Below are 20073 nucleotides of genomic sequence, written 5' to 3' on the forward strand. Positions count from 1 at the left end.
CTGAGTCGCCGTTGTATTTGTTCTGTGACGGTGCTTAAATATTGCAAATTTTTCAACATTCTAAAAAAAAAAAAAAAAAAAGAGGCCATCTCATAGCGAATCTTACCACCATCATCAAGATTCTGTGTGCTCCCAACCCCCACCATTTCTCCACACTCTGACTGTCTAGTTTTCCTCTGCCTGAGACTATCTGGGACCTGGGGCCCTTTGCGGCAGTGCTTGCACCTGGACACACCGCTCCTGGAACAACAAAATACAAAGAAACTATATGGGACTAAAAATAACCGCGTGCATGCAGGGTTGGGGCAAATTATGGACAAAAAGGTACAAAAGACCAAAACACTCAACTGTCGCTTCTGAAGAGCTGGGAGCAAAACAGGGTGTTGGGAGCAAAAGCAGGGTCCTGCGCTTGCCCCCTGCACACACCCCCTAAGCCACCCCTCCTGCCCGACCCCTGGACACACCCCTACCCACACCCCATATAAGGAACAAGCTCGCCCCCTTCCCCGTTGGGGAGCAAGCAAGGGAAGCTGTTGTTTGTTCTCACTCCCTGCCCTGTAGCAGGGGCCCCATAAAGCCTTGCCTGAATTCCTTGTCTGGCCTCTAGTCAATCTCTATTGATTGGGGGAGGTCAAGAACCCTGGCCAGTATCACGCCCACCCCTTCCACCCCACCAACCCACCCTACGCCCCACGACAGGAATCAACACAGGTGAAGCATCTGTCTGCAGAGTCCTCCATTCACACAGAATCTGGCCCCCAACCAGGGTTCTGTGTCCTGCTATGGGGGATCTGGGTTGGGAGACCTCCTCTTAGGGTCCACGCACGTGGCAGCCTCATAAAGGCAGAAGGGGGCAGAGGGCTGGCCGGGAATGCCCTGCTGGGACTACAGGACTATTTGGCAGTGCCCATGTTTCCCTCCTCTGGACAGAATCCAAAGAAATCACAAGGCAGGACTGGAAATACAGGGAGGTCCAGCCTGCCTGCAATCAACCTAGATTCTCATGCCCACAGTCCTACCGGGGACCTGACAGCCCCTTCCCTCCACCTGCACGAGGAGACACTCCAAGCATCACCGGAACCCCTGAGTGCTGACTATGGGAAGCCCCCTCCATGGCCTGCCTGCATCTCCCTGCACCGAGCCTGGCTCCGCACCCAGCATCCGGCAGAGACCGGAAATAATGCCATTTGCAGCAACATGGACGGACCTAGAGATTGTCATACTGAGTGAAGTAAGTCAGACAGAGAAAGACAAATATCTTATGATATAGCTTATATGCGGAATCTAAAAAGAAATGATACAAATGAACTTATTTACAAAACCAAAACAGACTCACAGACTTAGAGAATGAATTTATGGTTACAGGGGAGGGGGAGGATGGCGGGGGGTGGGAGGGGGGTGTAGTTAGGGATTGACATGTACACACCACTATATTTAAAATGGATAACCAGGACTTCCCTGGCAGGCCAGTGGTTAAGATGCCACACTTCCAATGCAAGGTGTGTGGGTTCGATTCCTGGTCAGGGAACTAAGATCCCACATGCTGTGTGGTGCACCCAAAAAAATAACATAACATATCATAACATAACATAACATATCATAACATAACACAGATAACCAACACGGGCCTACTGTCTAGCACAGGGAACTCTGCTCAATACTATGTAACAACCTAAATGGGAAAAGAATTTAAAAAAGAATAGATACACGTATATGTATAACTGAATCACTCTGCTGTACACCTGAAACTAACACAACATTGTTAATCAACTATACTCCAATATAAAATAAAAAGTTAAAAAAAGAAATAAGTAGAAAAAAAATTTTAAAGTCAATTGAAACTCCAGTTAAAAAAAAAATTTATGTTTACACTATACTGTAGTCTATTAAGTGTGTACTAGCCTTATGTGTAAACCATCAATGTATGTACCTTAATTAAAAAATACTTTATGGCTAAAAAATGCTAACCATCATCTGAGCCTTCAGCAAGTCCTAATAGTAACATCAGTGATCACCCATCGCAGATCACCATAACAAATACAATGATGATGAAAAAGTTTGAAATATTACGAGAATTGCTAAAATGCGACACAGAGACACAAAGTGAACAAACGCTATTGGAAAAATGGCACCGGAAGACTTTGCTCAATGCAGCGTTTCCATGAACCTTCAATTTGCGAAAAACGCAGTATCTGTGAAGCACAATATAGCAAATTGCTGTAAGACAAGGTCTGCCTGTGTGTTGTTGATTCATGAACATGAACTAAAGGCCATGGGCACTACCAGGCCCCAGAGCAGCTTACCCAGCACACACAATTTCTCCAGGGTACACATCACAACCTTCTTGTGCTTGGGAACACTAGCCAGCACTTTGACAAAAAGCACAAAAATGCAAAATAACATGGCACTAAGTAGACAGTAAAAAGGACACTTGTTTGCAGGATGAGAGCTGAAACATGAAGGCAGAGCAGGCCTTGTTCAACCTCAACTGCGGACACACACACTGGGAGACTCAAATTTTTTGCCACCCTGTGCACGGTCTCAGATGACCCCCAAAGCTCTGTGAGTGTTGACTTGGAGGTTACAAATGAACTGTTAGTGATTAGGTTGAATTTACAAATACAGAATCAGTGAATAATGAGGATGGACGATAAGTACTTCCAATGGCCAGGTGGGGACCCAGGACTGCCATTAACGTGGCTGAGATGGGGGAATGGCCCATCGTCCAGGGCAGCCGTCCCAGGGAGCTCTCCTGCCCTATTGTGTATACAGACCTCACACCAATAAAACACCAAGACGCGCCTTACCATTTCCAACTCAAAGTCCAAGAGTTTGCAGGCACCGTACACAGGAGGCTTAGCTGGAAGCACACCAGAAAGAGAGGCTAGTGAGTGCCAGGCATGGAACTTGGGGTGTGGGAACACAGAGTGGAGCATGGAGGGACACTTACAGTCATCGGGTCTCATCTGTCCCATGGGCCTGCGGATTGGGGTGCCAGACACCACGACGGAGGAAGCGCGGCCGTGGTAGGCCACCGGTAAGTGTAGCCTGATGAAGAAGGAGAGAGGAAGGATCAACGCTGTAACACATGCAAACTAAATTTCAAAGTGTTTTCAAATTAAAAATGAAGAGGAGAAGGAATAGTCAGGGAGTTTGGGATCAACATGTACAGACTGCCATATTTAAAATGGATAACCAGGGGCTTCCCTGGTGGCACAGTGGTTAAGACTCTGTGCTCCCAATGCAGGGGGCCCAGGGTTCAATCCCTGGTCAGGGAACTAGATCCCACATGCATGCCACAACTAAGAGTTCACATGCCACAACTAAGAAGGCTGCTTGCTGCAACTAAGACCAGCGCAACCAAATAAATAATTATATATATATACATCATATATATATATATATATTTTTTAAGTGGATGAGAAAAAGCGAGACAGCTTTTAAATGGACAACCTACAAGGACCTACTGTCTAGCACAGGGAACTCTGCTCAATATTATGAGGCAGCCTGGATGGGAGGGGAGTCTGGGGGAGAACGGATACATGTGTATGTATGGCTGAGTCACTTTGCTGTGCACCTGAAACCATCACACCATTGTTTATCGGCTACACTCCCATATAAAATAAAAAGGTTTTAAAAAATGGAGTCAACACATACACATGGTTCAAATACTGAAAGGTGCTCCCAAGTGTCCAGCAACAGACGAATGTCAAGCAAGAATGTGGTCTCTACGTACAATGGAATATCGCTCAGCATTAAAGAGAGGAAATAAGGACCCAGGCTACACTACGGGTGAAGCCTGAGGACCCTGCGCTGGGGAAGGAAGCTAGCATGCGTCAGACAGGACAAGCACTATCTGATTCCACTTACATGAGGTACGTGGAGGAGGCAAATTCATAGAGACAGAAAGTAGAAGAGTGGTGGCCAGGGGCTGGGAGAGGGGACATGGGGAGCTGTTCTTTAATGGGTCCAGAGTTTCAGTCTGAAAAGATGAAAAACTGGAGACGGATGGTGGTGATGGTTGCACATCAATACGAATGTACTCAATGCACTGGACTATACACTTAAAAATGCTCAAGATGGTACATTTTTTGTTATGTGCAATTTACATTTTTTTAAAAAATCAAAAGGTACTTAAACAGTGGGAAAAAGTAAGGTTTCCTCCCATCCTTGTCTCCAGCACCAATATAGTGCTGATGCAAATACACGCAGAATTAACTGGAATGGTTACTGTGTACGCACTCAGCCCTGAGAACACCAGCATCACAAGGGGTGCTTTCCTGTTGTTTCCCTTTTCATGCCCTCCTGACGACAGCCTGCACCGCAAACTCAGGCTCGGGAGTGCCCCTCGGCTGAGGTGACCCAGTGTGAAGTGCTGGCACTGGGATTCAGACCCGGGACTCTCCCACCACAAAGTTCTGCTGCTTCCCCTGTAGTCCCCTCCCTACCTACCACAATGGGACTCCAGGACTAGACCATAAAAGCTGTAGCAGGAGAGCCACCCAGGGCAGCAGGAACACTGTCAAGAGCTCTGTTTATAGGACAGAAATATGGGAGAGGAAATGAAAGAGGAAAGAACTCCCAAGTATCAAAACACCATCATAAGGCGATTTAAAACAGTACAGTACGGCTAAGAATGGACCCACTGAACAAGCTGGTTAAAACCTAGAACACGATACATAAAGGCTGAAAAATGTTTTTGCATAACGAGATATGTTAGACCCTGTACTGGCCCTAGATCCAATGACAAGTGTCCTTATAAGAGACACAAGAGGAGACACAGAGAAGAGGCGAAGGCCCTGTGTAGACAGAGGCAGAGTCTGCAGTGATGCTGTCCAGGAAGGATGGCCTGCAGCCACCACAGCTGGACAAGTGAGGAGACGGCCTGTCCCCTGGAGCCTCTGGAAGGAATGAGGCCCTGCTGAAACCTAGACTCCAAACCTGCGGCCTCCAGAACTGCGAGATAGTAAATTTCTATTCTAGTAAGCCACTCAGAGTGTGGTAGTTTGTTCCAGCAGCCCAGGAAACGAATACAGACCCACACCTCACATCACATGCAAAAGAAAATCCCAGGTGGATTATAGCTCTAAGTGTGCGCAGAGTAAGGCTCTAACAAGTACTAGGAAAAAAATACCCCCCCAAATTGTCAAATTCTTGGAGTGGAGAAAGCCTGAGCACAACATAAAAGTAAGTGCCATGAAGAAAATGACTGACGGGTTTGACTTTATAAAAATGTAAACTTTCTGCATCAAGAAAGACAGCAAATAAAGTCAAAAGATGCCACATTGGAAGAAAACAGTTGCACTGCATTACAACAAAGGGTTAACTTCTGTTCAATACAAAACAGTCTTTCAAATTAATAAGAGAGCACTGAGTGTGCAGAAAACTGGCAGGGAGTAGACAAGACTATCTGTGGAAGAATCTCTAAGCATTGCTAATGGGGTAAAGGGTAATGGACAAGGTGGGAGAACTTTGCTTTGTTCCCACTGTTTACCCATAGATTCCTTTGGAATTCCAGACCATGTACATGCCTTGATGATTTTTTTTGTTGCTTTCAGTTTTTTAAATGTTTGAAAATGTATTTTGCAATATTTATGATATACAAAAAGATACTATAGTAAGACATATAACCACACAGTACCCACAGGCTTTCTAAGCCAATGAAAAACGCCCCCTTCATAGGGACTTCCCTGGTGGGTCAGTGGTTAAGATTCTGTCCTTCCACTGCAGGGGTCATGGGTTCGATCCCTGGTCTGGCAACTAAGATCCCATGTGCTGTGACAGGCCAATAATAATAATAATGCCCCCTTCCTAGCCCTCCTGGGCGCCTCCCTCTGCTTCCCACCCCTCCTGCCCCCTCCCCACGGAGGGAGCCACCACCTGGAGTTTGCTGTCCCTGGACATGTCTACACACTTTTACCACTGTCTAGTATTTTTTGCATCTTGTTAGAAAAATTGCAATTTACCATGCATTTGCCTTGTATGACTTAATTTAAAAAAATCTATTTTGTAAAACTGAGGCAGATGTAAGTTTATTTACATGGAGCAAGGTCAATGAGACATTACAATGGAAAAGGCAAATGGCAGTCAGCATGGTCTCATTTTGTTAACTAAAGAAAGGAAACGTGTCTGTGTGTGTGTGTGTGTGTGTCTCCTGGAGAGGTGGAGGCAATGGGCCAGCCACCATTCAGAGGCATGGCCTCTGGGGAGTGGGCTGGGGCTTTCCCTCTTCTCCCCCTTTGCGTCCCTTATTGGCTTAAGTTATAAAATACAACTGCGTGGTGCAATTACATTACATGTAATTATTCAAACAACACAGAAGTGAGTCAGCTCTCCCCACACAGCCACTCCCCTGAGGGAAGTACAGTTGGTCTGGAATCGATTATTCTGGACCTTTCTCTATGCTTACAGCAGTCTATGCAAACGTGTGTGTGTGTACATCTGTATGTAGGGGTATGTGTATATGCGTATGTACGAGGGTGTGTATGTGTATATGTACAAGTGTGTGTACACATGTAAGTATGTGTGTAGCATACAGACATAGGCGTGTACATGTATGAGTGTATGTGTGAGGCTGAATAACAGCCCCTCAAAAGATATCCGGGTCCTGGGAGTTCCCTGACCGTCCAATGCTAAAGAATCTGTGCTTCCAATACAAGCAGTGTGAGTCTGATCCCTGGTCAGGGAACTAAGGTCTCACAAGTCGCAAGGCATGGCCAAAGGAAAAAAAAAAAAAGATATCCGGGTCCTAATCCCTGGAACCTGTGGATATTACTGTCTATAGCAAAAGAGACTTGCAGATGTGATTGTCAATGATCCTGAGATAGTAGAGATTATTTTGAATTTTCCAGGTGGTTCCTAAATGTAACCTTACAAAGGGGACGCAAGAAGGTGAAAGGAGGAATTAGGACACCTGCAGATGGAAGCAAGAGGCTGGAGTTATCTGAGGTAGGGGTCCCAAGACAAGGAAGGTGGGCAGCCCTCTGGAAGCTGAAAAAGACAAGGAAATGGATTCTTCCCCTAGAGACTCCAGAGGAACCAGCCCTGCAGACACCTTGACTTTGGTCTAGTGAGGCTGACTTCATACTTCTGGCCTCCAGAACTCTAAGAGAATATATTTGTGTTGCTTTAAGCCACCAAGTTTGTGGTAATTTGTTACAGCCACCACAGGAAACCAGTACAGTATGCATACACTGTACATATATTTTTCTTTGTCTTTTTATAAAAATGCGAACTCACTTTACACAATCCTTTCACTTAGTATGTCACGCCCATGCCTTTTGATGCTAAATCTTTCTTTCAATAGCTACAAAACTTTTCATATTGTGAACAGACCATGATTTTTCAACTAGTCCTCCACCAATAACCATTCAGACTGCTTCCAGCTTTGGGCCCTTAGAAAGACTGCTGGTAAACATCTTTGCCCTTGAATACAAACATTTTTCTGTACGACAGATGCATGAAAGCAAGATTGTGCGTCCCATAGTATGCACATTTTAAATTTTTAATGTTTTACTTTATGTATTTTCTGTATTTTCTGTTTACGTTAATCACAAGTGTATATAACCTTTATATTATAATAAAGGATACATGTATAAAGTAAAAAAGGCCACCTTGCATCAAACATTGCAAGAGAAAGCCGGTTTGCTTTTATCCTGCAGCAGTAAATGGGCTGGGACTTCCCTGGTGGTACAGTGGTTAAGAATCCACCTGCCAATACAGGGGACACAGGTTCAATCCCTGATCCGGGAAGATCCCACATTTCACAGAGCAACTAAGCTTGTGCCCCACGACCTACTGAGCCTGTGCTCTAGAGACCGTGAGCCACTACTACTGAGCACAACTTCTGCCACTACGGCAGCCCTCACGCCTAGAGCCCGAGAACAAGAGAAGCCACTGCAACAAGAAGCCCGCACGTCACAACCAAGAGTAGCCTCCATTCACCACAAGTAGAGAAACACTGTGTGCAGCAACTAAGACCCAAAGATAAATTAAAAAAAAGAAAAAAAGTAAATAGGCTGAGATTCCCCCACTTGGCCTGGACCCTGCACAGGGCCAGAGTCTGGACTCACTGGCCTGCTGCAGTCCTAGATGCACCCTGGATTTGTTCTACAACCTTGGCCTGGTTGCTTAACTTCCCTGGGTCGTAGCCCATTCTCTCCCCTCTTCTTCCTCTTGGTTCTGATAGATGCAGCCCCTCCAGGCACAATGTGTCTGAAACATTCAGTAAAAGAGGGAAAAGTCTCCGTCCACCCCAGTGACTGTGTGTGGCCCAGGGCACCCGGCCTGAGGCGTGCACCTACCACTGTGTTCTGAGTAACTGTCATATCCAGGGAACAACACACAACAAAGGGCAGGATCTTGGCTCTGCGTTCGAGGCTCAGGCAATGGCCTTGACCTGGGAGTTAGGAGACAACCTCTGGCCCTGATTGTCCTCAGGCAAGCTGACTCTTCTCTGACCCTGTTTTCCCTCCTGTGAAATGGGGCTTTAGGTCATAGCCTTGATGACCCCACAGAACTCCTACGTGGATCAAATAAATAAATGCAGCCCCCATTTTGACCTGACCATGCTCTGAGAAACACACAGCACTGGACACACTTGAGGATTCTTATTCATCAGAAGATTCTAAGTATGGAGAATGCTGGCATGGAAGACTTGCCAACAGAACCACAGAGTCACAGCTTACAAATAAAAGGATCTGGAAGGATGTTAATGACTCGGGATTTAATTCCAACCCGTGTTCTCTAGATCAAAGAGTTTAAGGGACATCCCCACCGTCCCACAGCAGGTCCAGGGCTGAGACGAGAGGAGGACCGGAAGCTGAGGCCTCTGTTTCCACAAGCGGTGACATCGTGGCCGTTGTTAGTTTCCCTTCCCAGTTTCTTTAACCTGAGCGGACTTGGCAGCCCCTGGGACAACACGCTGCTGGACACGGAAAGACAGGCTTGAAACTCAGTCAGGCATTGGTCTGGGACATACCAATTGGGCAGCAACGGGTTCTCCGTGCCCCTGAACATGATTCCGACGTTGGTGGCGTGCTGCCGAGAGGAATAGAAGTCTGTGTAGTCGCCTGCGGAGGAAAGGCCGGGAGATGCTGTCAGCGACCCGGATGCCACTGGAGGACGGGGAAGGGCCGGTCCCGAGGGTCGGGGCGGGAGAACAAGGAGGGGTGGCCGGGAGCACACGCCTCCCAATGCTCGGCACGAAATGCAACACAAATTCGCCTCACTAAGAATTCGTTTTCAGAACTCCCAATTGAGAAACGAAAAAGAAATAAGGAGCCAAGACTTTCTGAAAGAGACAATGGATTTTGCAAAGGAGTGGCTGACACCCCTCCCACCCATGGGCTCCGCTCGCCAGGCCTTTGCCCATGCAGTGCCTGTCCCCCGGGGACTGGCTTCCCCCTCGTGCCTGTGTGTCCTAATCCTTACTCCTCTGTTCAGGCCCCATCGACCGTGAAGCCACGCCCACTGTCCCTAGCAGGACCGCCCATCATCCGGGCAGGCTCCGCGCCCCACTGGTGTTCTGGTCCTATGCGCGCAGACCTTCTCCCCCTGCTAGACTGCAGCCATTTCAGAGCAGCCCGGTGCAGGCCTCGTTTTGTTTGACTCTCTCTCAGTGCCAAGGACAGGGTCTCTTCAGGGCGCGTTGAAGGCTGGAATGACCCGGGTGGATTGCATGCTGCAGGTACAGGCTCCCATAAGACAGGGTACTGCTCAAATATGCAGGAAAAACGAGTTGGGACAGTTTGACTGTTTATCCTCCTCAACCTCTCCTCCAAAAACAAAAGAAAAAATTTTTAATAGATAAATACAGTACCAACAGCCTAGACTAGAAAAGGAAGTGGTGAAGGATGAGAAGAGAGAAAAGTCTACAGGGTCCCATTAGAGCAGGGGCACCCTGAGCCTTCACCGCTGCTTCCTATCTTCAGTCCCAAAGCACAGAGAGAACAGCTGGGATATTTTCGAGAAGAATAAATTCATCACAGAAAAGCAAGAAGGCACCATCAGCCAACCAGAAATATAAGGAATTCCTGAAAGCCAAGTGGTGTATGAGAGAACAGAGAGAGTGGCTGAGAGGGTACAGGTGATTCAGCCCCCGCCTGCCATCCCTCACTTTACCCAGCGTTTCCCAAGCAGCCAGCAGCGGAAGACTGCGCCCAGCGTAAGAGCTGGTCCAGGGAGCTGACACGATGCCTCGGGGAGGCTGGTGGCACTCGGGAGAAGCAGAGCAGCCCCACAACCAGGAAACAAAACCAGAGCTCCTCACCGGAGGTAAATCATGCCCCCTTCCCTGGGCCTGATTATAGGAAATGTTGCTTTCGCAAACACCTAATGGAGAAGGTTTCTACACAAACAATGATGCGCACAAAGCCCATAACCACCAACCGTCCAGAAGAATCCTCACCACGAGAGAGGTACTAACTCAACTCGCAAAAGAAATGAAAGAGAGGAAACAGGGACTTCCCCGGCGGTCCAGTGGTTAAGACTCTACACTTCCACTGCGTTGGGGGGTGGGGGGGGGGTGGGTGTCGGTTCGGTTCGGTTCGATCCCTGGTTGGGAAGGAATATCCCACAGGCCGCGTGGCATGGGCAAAAAATTAAAAAAACAAAAAACAAAAAACGAGAGAGGAAACAGAATTAATAGAGATAGCAGAAGGAGACTAAAAAGAAGCATCCTTTAAAGGATGCTGCATCCACGAATCAAAAAGAGGTCGTTTGTGAAAAAAATAATCTGGGATCTTAAAAATGAAAAGTGGCTCAGACTCAGTGAGGGTAGTCCTGGACTCCCACAGACTCAGTGAGGGTAGTCCTGGACTCCCGCAGACTCAGTGAGGGTAGTCCTGGACTCCCACCTGCCCTCCTCCCCACCTTGGTTGCTGCCATTTGATGCTGGACATACATCCCCTCCGCCCTCTTGCAGGATGGAAAGCATATAAGACACAGAAAATCATTTATAGAAAAAAACAAAACAAAACAAAAAACCAACCCTGTGTTCCAGCTCTTCTCTTAAAACAGAAACATGGAAATGAGTGCATTTTATTTCGTAAACTCATTGGTCTGAGGGTCAGAAAGGGCCCGGTTTAAAACTATGCCTTCAGGTAGATAATTCTATTCTCATTTCAGAGATGAGTGAGGCCCACACATTAAAAAACATGCCTAAACCTACATATGAATTCTGAGCCTGCTGTTTCTTGTCTCTGTGTGGCCTTAGGAAAGTCCCTTCGCTGCTCTAGACCTCAGTTTCTCCATTGAGAATAAGAATGCTAATCACAGGCATATCAGTACAGTAAAGGCAATAATATATCTAATAATATACCTATCATAGTGCCTGACACATAGTGGGTCCCAAATAAAATTCCTTCCCTTGCCCCAACTGGGAGTCACTGTTGTCTTGCCGAGGTTATTCCATTCGGTTTCTCCTTAGAGAGGATCACAGCAGACTCAAAGACTGAATCTTTTTCAAATAATAATCTTTCAAAACATTATAAAAACTTGTCTTGGGACGTCCCTGGCGGTCCAGTGGTTAAGACTCTGTGCGCTTCCACTGCAGGAAGCGCAGGTGCAACCCCTGGTCGGGGAACTAAGATTCGGCAACCTGCGCGCTGTGGCGAAAAATATATCTATATTAACTTGTCTTACACACTATAGAGTGCAATAGGAGTATATGTCACTGCAGCATTTACTTTACAATAACACAGTGCCAAACTCTGCACTAAGACCTGCTCAGGGAGGAACCCAAGGCAAAACCAGTGCAACATTTCAGGGCATTCCTGCCAAATTCAAAGAAAATTCACAGCTTCTGCCCCCTTCTTTGTTTTCAATACACACAAATCCACATCATAATCACGTAAAAAGTACTGGAGAAGGTGGTGTCTGGGCCAGGCTGCAAGGCAGACAGAGAGGAAGACACCCCCCCACCCCACCCCCCGCCTCCCCCACCCAATCCCCCAGAGGTGCTTGCAGCTCACTTTAGGGGGCAGGGCCTGTTGGTCCAAAAGGCTAAAAATAATATGGGGGACAATGACATGTACTTGATACCACTGATACACTTAAAACTCATGAAGAGAGTACCACAATTTCTAAAACATTTCTTACAGACCTCCTTGATGACAAAGCTGATTTTCATTTAATAAAGGAATACCTGTTATGAAAAAACAATGTGAGGAAAAGAATGACAGAAATATGAAGGGAAATGCCAGTTGAGATAGACACAAAAGACCTGCATATGGTATAATGCTATTTATATGAAATTTCTAGAAGCGGTAAACCGGAGACAGGCAGTGATTACCTGGGGCGTGAGCAGGGATTGGCTAAAAACGGACTTTTTGTAATGGTGGAGTGTTTTCCGATTTGATGGTAGAAGTGGCTGCACAATGGGATCTAGTGTCTTAAACTCATTAAACTGTACGCTTACAATGCGAGAGGAGTGGGATGTGTAAATTGTACCTCAGTAAAGCTGTTGAAAGGGGGAGGGTTTAGAAAGAAGGTGAGAAAGGGAAGAACCAAGAGAAAGGAAATGAAGTGGGGGGGGTATGGGAGGAGAAGAGTGGAGCCTGTCGGTGGTGAGTAGAAGGCAGGCGGTTCTGTTCTCACCACACCTGGATCTGACTGGAGCTATATGCTTCTGAGCAGAGCACTTCAACTGCCTTTAATCCTCAAACCCTTAGATGAGGGTCTGCAAACATACTGAACCTGTGTGTGCCTGTCTTCTGGAAGGAAATTATCCTCAAGGCAGGCCTGGGGGGCTGCCCTAGGACACGGGCCACAGAAACAGCAGGCTGAAGCAGAAGGAAGGCCTACCAGGGCCAGGCTGCAGTCCCATCTTCCCAAAGGGACTGGCAGGACCAGCCAGGCTCTCACCACCCAGGAGCCCAGGCTAACCCAGCAGGCAGGCACCGACCCGGCTGGTGGCCAAGGATGGAAGGTCCAGCCTTCTGCCTGATCCAGACTCTCTCTGCTTTGGGCCAAGAGAGTCTGGACCACTGCAACTTTCTGACTGAAATTCCCATCAGACATCCGACCAGTGGCTCAAGCTGGGGTCCTTCAGAACCCTCTGGCCTCTTTCCTTAAAACCAAGCTCAGAGCACTTCCACCACAGCCTCTTGGGAACTGAGGGTGATCTGCTACACACACAGGAAGCCAACTGCAAATCTAAGCAGCGAGCAACTACCCTTGGCGAGAGATGGCCTGAGTCAGTGCTGGGTTGGGTCCCCGAAGGGGAGGTGTTAACAGCCCCAGAGCCCCTCCTCCGTGGCCTCCCGCCCGGGAAGCAGGGACCAGGGCCCCCGGGCAGCCAGCTGCTCCGTGTGCATCCTGGTAAAGAGACTGGACTCACCTATGGTGGCCGGAAGATGCATCGTGGCAGAAGCCTGGGAGGTGAAGGCGCTAAAACACAGAACAAGGGTCAAGCCTCGGTCGTCCACGGGCTCAGCCTGGATCATCCCCTGAATCCTGCTCACAGGCTCCAGCAAGCACTTGCAGGCTGACCTGGGGTCACCCCAGGATGGGCGTCCACCCACTAAAGACAAGGTGCCCCCCCAATGTTCCACTCTAGGAAATGGGCTAAATTACCCCTCGTTTGGAAACCAGACAAGGGCACGAATGATGCTGATGAGAACGGCGGGGTGAGCAAGGGAGTGAGCCGGCGGGCCAGGCATGGCCCGGACACCTCCGTCCAAGCAGAGAGGTAATCCCGGTCAGCCCAGAGCCCTCCCACCAAAATGCAGTCCACAGGGGCTGGGTGAGGCCAAGGCAGCCAAGCTGTGACTCAGAATGTCTCAGACAACCACACTGTCCTCCCCTGCCCAGCCGGGTCCCCTCCTCCCCACCCACCGTGGTCCACGGGCTCCTCACCATCTCCGAAGCTCCGTGTCATCTCTGAGCCTGGCTTGGCTGGCAGATAGCAGGTTCTGCAAGAATGTTCTTGCCTCCTTCCAGGCAGCCTGCCCCAGCCCCATGAAGCTGTTGAGAGTTGGCTAGGACCAAGATGGGGAGGAAGAAAGATCACATGTGGGAAAGCCCCTCCCACTACCCCTCCTGTTGACAGGAGAGAGCCTGGCCAGCTTTCTGGGGCCCCTGTCACTTATCCCAGTTCATTCAAACTCTCAGGACTTTGGTTCGCAGTCCTGTCATCTGTTCATCCAGTTGAGGAGATGTGGCATCTTTCCTCATGGGGTTTCATCACCTCATGGACTTGCAGGCAATTGGCAAAGGCCAGGAGCTGCTATCTGGGACGGCCGTCCGGTTCAGCTTGGCTGGCCTGCAGTGAAGAGGCTGCGTTCCTCCAGGGAAGGCCTCCAGTGTGCAGGGGTACTGTACTCTACACCAACTCCCTTCACACAAGTTAAGAAGAGGTTTGTGAACCCGTGAGGTGTGGCAGAAAAAGCACCTGTGGATTCTCAAGGCCAGAGTTCCAGCCCCAGCTCCAATCCTTGTAGCCACGTGACCTGGGAGAATTGTGTCTCGTTTCAGACTAGACTCTGACCCTTTCATGAGGATTCCATTCCTATGCCAGAGGGTCGTTGTGAGAATTGAACAAGAAATGTGTATAAAACTCCTGGCACGTGGGAGGTACTCAATAAACACCACCTTCCTTCCATGGAATGGGAGGATGTACATCAAAGCACTGGACCATTTCATTTACAGGGAAGTAAATTCACATCCATCGCTCGTGTACGTGTCCTAAAATGGTGGCAATACAGAGGGCACTTGGGGCCAGCTGTCCATTCCTCCCAGGCTGTATACAAACCTGGAGGGCAGGACTCATGGTTCCCTCCCTCGGAGGGCCCAGCAACAGCCTGGAACAAGCAGAGACTCAACCAGCTTAAAATGAACCAGTCACTGGAGAGCCCCATCTCAGAGACAACTGGGAAAGGCCCAGGACTGCAGAGGGACCGACACTCTTCTCACCTAGGAACCCACCCTGCACTGTCCCAAGGCTGCCTCCTGCCAGCCTGTCTGGCTCCAAACCCCAGCCTTATCCAAGTAAAATCTCTGGGACCTCAAGGCACTACCTCTATCAGAAACAGAAGGGAAAGAGCATTTTCTTAGTGGCATTTGCAACAAAGGCCACTGAGATCCAGGACAAGCCATGTCACAATGTCCCACCTGATCGAAGACATCCTGGTGTTGGGAGAGGACAGGCCCAGTGAAGAGGTGCTTCATGACACTGAGGTCCAGGATCTGGTCACCAATCGCCACGCCGATCCTCGGTCTTGGCTGGGAGGAAGGTGGCATGGTCAGCACTGGGCAAAGCCTCGACCAAGCTTGGCTCACTTACCCAGCACGTCTGTTTATTTAAGAGCCCGTGGGTCCCCCTTTAGATGGCCCTCTATGGAAAGGGACTGAAGAAGCTCCCTTTGCCTCTCAAAGGGCTGAAATTGATCCTGTGATCTCTGTCCAGACAGAATCTGGTGTCATCTCTGCCTCTAGGACAAGAATCTGTGTTTCCTGAATGGAAAATAAATCAAACACCCCTTAGAGTGGACAAGTCCCCAGAAGCCTCGTCCAAGCCCCTTATCCAGGCCAAGTCCCCAGCAAAGTTCCCCAGGTGTTGCTTACATGCCTCTGGTAATGAAGAACTCACCACCTCACCAGGCAACTGGCTTATTTCTCAGGCTTAACCTAGGCCTTTCCTTGAGGGCAAGTCCTTTGCACCGCAGAGCAGACAGCATCCCAGGCACAGTGCTGAGGGCCAGGGGCTTGGACTAATGAGCTCTGTTGTGGCTCAAACAGAGCAGAGCTCAGGTCACCAGGAAGCATGAAGCCAGACTGCTCAGAACATGCAGGGGAGGTTCCTTTCTGCACCATCAAATCCCAGCTGCAGCCCTGAATGTGACAATGCCTCAAATATTTGGCAAAGCCCGGCCTTTGTCCCCATGGCCCTGAGCTTTGGTCATCAACAAGGAACCCAAGAGCATGTCTGCAGACTCGACCTCCTGGAGTTCTGTGCTGAGCCAAGCTTCTAGCTCTTCCAGTTCACCGGCTTTGCCATTTCAGTTCCAGGGAGTTTAGAGGTGGGGCTACTGGCTGGCCTTATCTCAACTGGCTGCTCATTTCAGGGGTGCTGAGAGAAGATGGCTTTCCCGCTGTGCACATCAGCCCCTGGCACAGGGGTAGACCAGAGCCACACCCTCCCCTGGCCCTGAGGCCCCAGGCAGACCCTGCCCTGGAGGAGGATGCCTGGAGAGTCTGGCTCCTCCGTCCCAGCTCCACTGCCAGCTCCCTGGGCCTCAGTCTCCCTGGCCAATGAGCTGGGCCACCTGGACCCCAGCGGCGGCCCACTCAGGGGATGTACAGGCAGACCCTTGGGCCGTTTTTCTGACGCTGGCCCCCACACCCAGCTGAAGGAAGGAGGGAACTGAGGCCACTGAGCAACATCCCAGACCTACTCACAAGTGTGGCTGCCTGCTTCCTCAGCTGCAAGCAATGGCGAGAAGCTGCCCTCGTGTTCCAAACCCTGACCTGACGACCTGAGAGGGTGAGGCCCTCTGCTTGAACTGTTTGGAGTTATTTTCTTCAGTGTTAGACTCCTGATCCCTGAGGTCCTGCCTACTCTGTCATTCACCATCTTATCACTTTGGACAAATCCCTGGTCCTCTGCAGGGCTCAGGTTCTCATGTATAACCTGAGAGAGACAAATTAGTAAGAGATATCCCATCAGTCTAACTTTAAGAGAATGTGTGTGCATTGCCTCTGCTTTATAACATTTGCTCATATCCGGTAGGAAGTTGTCCAGAGGAAAGCTTTACCCACCTCCCAGCTTGACAAAGAGGGAAAAGCATGGGGTTTGGGAGCTCACAGATGTGGGGTGGAACTCCAAATCTGCCTCTTACTGGCTCTGAGACCTGGAGCAGGATTCTTGGCCTCTGTGAGCCTCAGTTTCCTCATCTATAACATGGGGACAGTAGCACAACTGCAGGCTTGCAGTGAGAATTCAATTAATTAATATCTGTAAATCTCTTATCACGAGACCAGACACAGGGCAGACATGCACTCAGACAAAAATATTTGTGGGGCATCTACTTCGCACCAGCAGTACACTAAGGCTGCAAAAGCACTGAAGACAGAGAAGAGACTTGGTTCCCACCCTCCAGAAGCAAAAGGAAGCACACAATGAGGTGACAGGCGATAGCTGTGGCTGGAGTGCTGTGGGGAGCTCGTTCAGTGAGGGTGCTTAGGGCACAGCTCTCTGAGGAGGTGACATCTAAGCGGGGTCTGCAAAAGTGAGAAGAAATCAGGCATACACAGAGTACAAAAAAGATCATTCCAGATAGAAGGAACAATATGTGCTAAGGTCCTGAGGCAGGAAACTGCTCTTAGAATGTTCCAGAAACTGGGACTTCCCTGGTGGTCCAGCAGTTAAGACTCCATGCTCCCAATGCAGGGGGCCCAGGTTCGATCCCTGGTCTGGGAACTAGATCCCGCATGTATGCTGCAACCAAGAGTCCACATGCTGCGACTAAAGATACCAAAGGCCGCAACTAAGACCGGGTGCAGCCAAAGTAATAAATAAAAAGTAAAAAAAAAAAAAAAAAAAAAAAAAAGAATGTTCCAGAAACTGAAAGGCAGCCAGTGTGGCTGGAGAGAGCAGAGGGTCTGGAGGCAGAGGCAGGGCCAGAGCCATAGGGACTTGAACACTTTGGCTGTCAGCTCCAGATTACTGCAGCGCCTGTTTCTCAGAAGGCACAGTCCCTGTCCTCACAGAGACAGCCAGGGTTCACTCTGCTGGTCCACAGGCAACCCGAGATGGAGGGAGAGTGTCTCGTGTGCCTGTGATTCCCAACTTTGAGCCCAGAGTCTGGCGCAGAGTTTGGGTTCATAAGCGCTCACTGAGTAAAAGAATGACTAAAATGAAAGCCAGATTAATTCACTACCGTTCCACCCAAATTACGCACAGCTGGCCACAGGCATGAAGGAGAGGGAGGCTTTGCCTTGGCAACTAGACCAGCCTGGAGAGGCGGGCACCACCTGTGGAATGTCCAGTGTGGCCACAGCTTCAGACCCAGCGTATTCCCCCTGAAGGCCCTCAGCCTTCTGGAATGCCCAGGGGGCCCACTCCCAACCCCAGCACTCTTTTCAGAGGGCAGTGAACCTCTGTAGTGGCTGTCCTTGCACATTCTAAAGTGAAACAGCTGGGGCATGGTGTCTGAAAGCCACTAGCCACACCCTAAGGGGCATTCATTCCAGAGTCTTCTGGGAGAGCAAGTCAGACACCCCCTGCCCCCACAGCCCCACCTCTTGCAAAGGCTTCTGCCTAAGGGATTTGTGCCCCAAGGAAAGGTGAAGACACAAGGCAAAGCGTCAGAGGAGTGCAGGGGAGGGCTTGCCTGCAGTGTGCTTGGCTAACCCAGGTTAAGGTTTAACATGCCTCTTATTTGTATTTGCAGCCCTCCAGGGGACTGAGTGCTAACTTTTTGCATCCTTGCAACATCTGGTCAGGCCTGGAAGTTGCGAAACCACACGTTGAATCTTCTAGACCTAAGCATTTGTTACACTTGGGGACAAGGATCAGCCACGGGGGCAGGGAACCCAGTTTTCAGGAAGGGGCTGTCAGGAGCTCCACTTAACAAGCGGTTCCTGAGCACTGTTGGGCACAAGCAGATTCTGGGGTTCTATGCTTTACAGAGCTGAGTCAGGAGTCTACCTTTAAAGCTGGGAGCAGAAATCTAAGCCAAAAATACCACAAATAAATCCAAGGGAATCTGCCTTCCCCATGCAGGGACCTTCTTATCTATTTGTTGATAAATCCCCAGTTTACAAAGAATTTTTTCTGCCAATCAGACTACAATTACTAAGTAAAATTTCATTTCTCTGCCCAAAAGGGCTTCTTCTGATCAGCAAGGGAAGGCCAGGGAGCCCAGGGAGCTGAAAGAAGGTCAGCTGGAGATAAAAAGAAACGTAACCTCTTAGATCCCAGGGCTCTGTTGCCAGCAAGTGCGGTCATCCCTCCGAGCTACTAAAAACCCCGGGTCAGTTACTGTTTCCCGGGTTCTAGGGTTAGGGGCTAACCTGGGAGATGAACAGCCTGCCATAACGTGGGGACTCAGGGAAGGAAACACAGCCAAACGGAGTATGCAGTATGCTTGTGCGTCAACGCCTCTCTAATAATAATAGAACTTGCTCTGCCTGCCTGAGAGGGAGATTTATATGTTTCGTTTCATCTTGCACTTAATTCTCACACAAACCTGCAGAAACTGAGGCTGGGAGTTTCAATAACTTGCACATCTAGAAAGTTACCAGGCGGGATTTGAACCCACATAGGCGCTCTCAATCGGCCCCTCCAAAGAAAAAAGGCCCCTCCCTCCACCCCACCTCCCATCGCACTCCCCAGGGAGAAGAATGCGAGACACCGCTCCTTAGGCCCCAAATGACAGCGGGAGTCTCCGCGAGAGGGGTCTAGCAGGAAAACGACGGGCCCGACGTCCTGCTCGGCCGGGCGCTGGCGAGGGGTGGCAGGGCTGGCTGAGGCCGGGGGCGGAGCAGGAAGGGGTACTGGGGGTCCCGGGCGGAGGGGAAGCCCGCCCTCCCCGCGCCCGGAAGCCGAGCGCTGCAGCTCACGTTGCCTTTAGTGGAGAAGACGCCGTAGGGCAGGTTGTGGATGGGGAAGTCAGAATCCTCGGCCACTGGGACGAAGGACATGCTGGCGAGCACGGAGCGGGGCGGCAGGCTGCAGGCTGCGCGCGGCTAGCAGGACTGTACTCGCAGAGGGGGTCAAGCCGGGTCCCGCCCCCTGCGGACTCCGCCCCTTCAGGCCCGCCGCGCGGGAGCTGACCCTGGGACACAGTAGGGCTCGGCCCCGTCCCCTCAGAGGGCCCCGCCCTCCTCTAGCCCCGCCCACCAAGACCCCGCCCCTCCTCGAGCTCCGCCCTCCATGGCCCCGCCCCTCCTGGGGCCCCGTCCCTCCACGAGGCCAGTTCCTCGGCAAACTCCGCCCCCGCACAATCCTTCCTGTCCCTCCCACTACGACTTTGCCTCTTCGCGAGCAGCTCCACCTCTTCTTTGAGGGCCCTCCTCCCCGAGTCCACCTCCCGGGAGACCTCGGCCCAGCTGCCAGGCCCGGGGCCTCTG

The 20073-nt window shown here is 50.0% G+C and overlaps 1 protein-coding gene across 2 annotated transcripts in view; it reads right to left on the reverse strand.

Moving 5' to 3' along the window:
* FAH (fumarylacetoacetate hydrolase) overlaps positions 1 to 19819 on the reverse strand; it is a 36512-nt gene extending 16693 nt beyond the window's left edge. Inside the window, exons 1-7 of one of the 2 annotated variants that reach the window (XM_057723600.1) lie at positions 19564 to 19819; positions 15112 to 15222; positions 13858 to 13979; positions 13340 to 13389; positions 8981 to 9071; positions 2951 to 3048; positions 2808 to 2860 (exon numbers count right to left, since the gene is read on the reverse strand). In XM_057723600.1, the coding sequence (XP_057579583.1) occupies positions 2808 to 2860; positions 2951 to 3048; positions 8981 to 9071; positions 13340 to 13389; positions 13858 to 13979; positions 15112 to 15222; positions 19564 to 19644 (606 nt within the window). In that variant the 5' untranslated portion in view covers positions 19645 to 19819. The remainder of the gene's footprint in view (positions 1 to 2807; positions 2861 to 2950; positions 3049 to 8980; positions 9072 to 13339; positions 13390 to 13857; positions 13980 to 15111; positions 15223 to 19563) is intronic. The other variant, XM_057723599.1, reaches the window with a different exon arrangement.
* Between the last annotated feature and the right edge of the window lie 254 nt (positions 19820 to 20073).

The sequence above is a fragment of the Hippopotamus amphibius genome, chromosome 2 (genome assembly GCF_030028045.1).
Source record: "Hippopotamus amphibius kiboko isolate mHipAmp2 chromosome 2, mHipAmp2.hap2, whole genome shotgun sequence".
In the NCBI taxonomy this organism is placed as follows: domain Eukaryota; kingdom Metazoa; phylum Chordata; class Mammalia; order Artiodactyla; family Hippopotamidae; genus Hippopotamus; species Hippopotamus amphibius.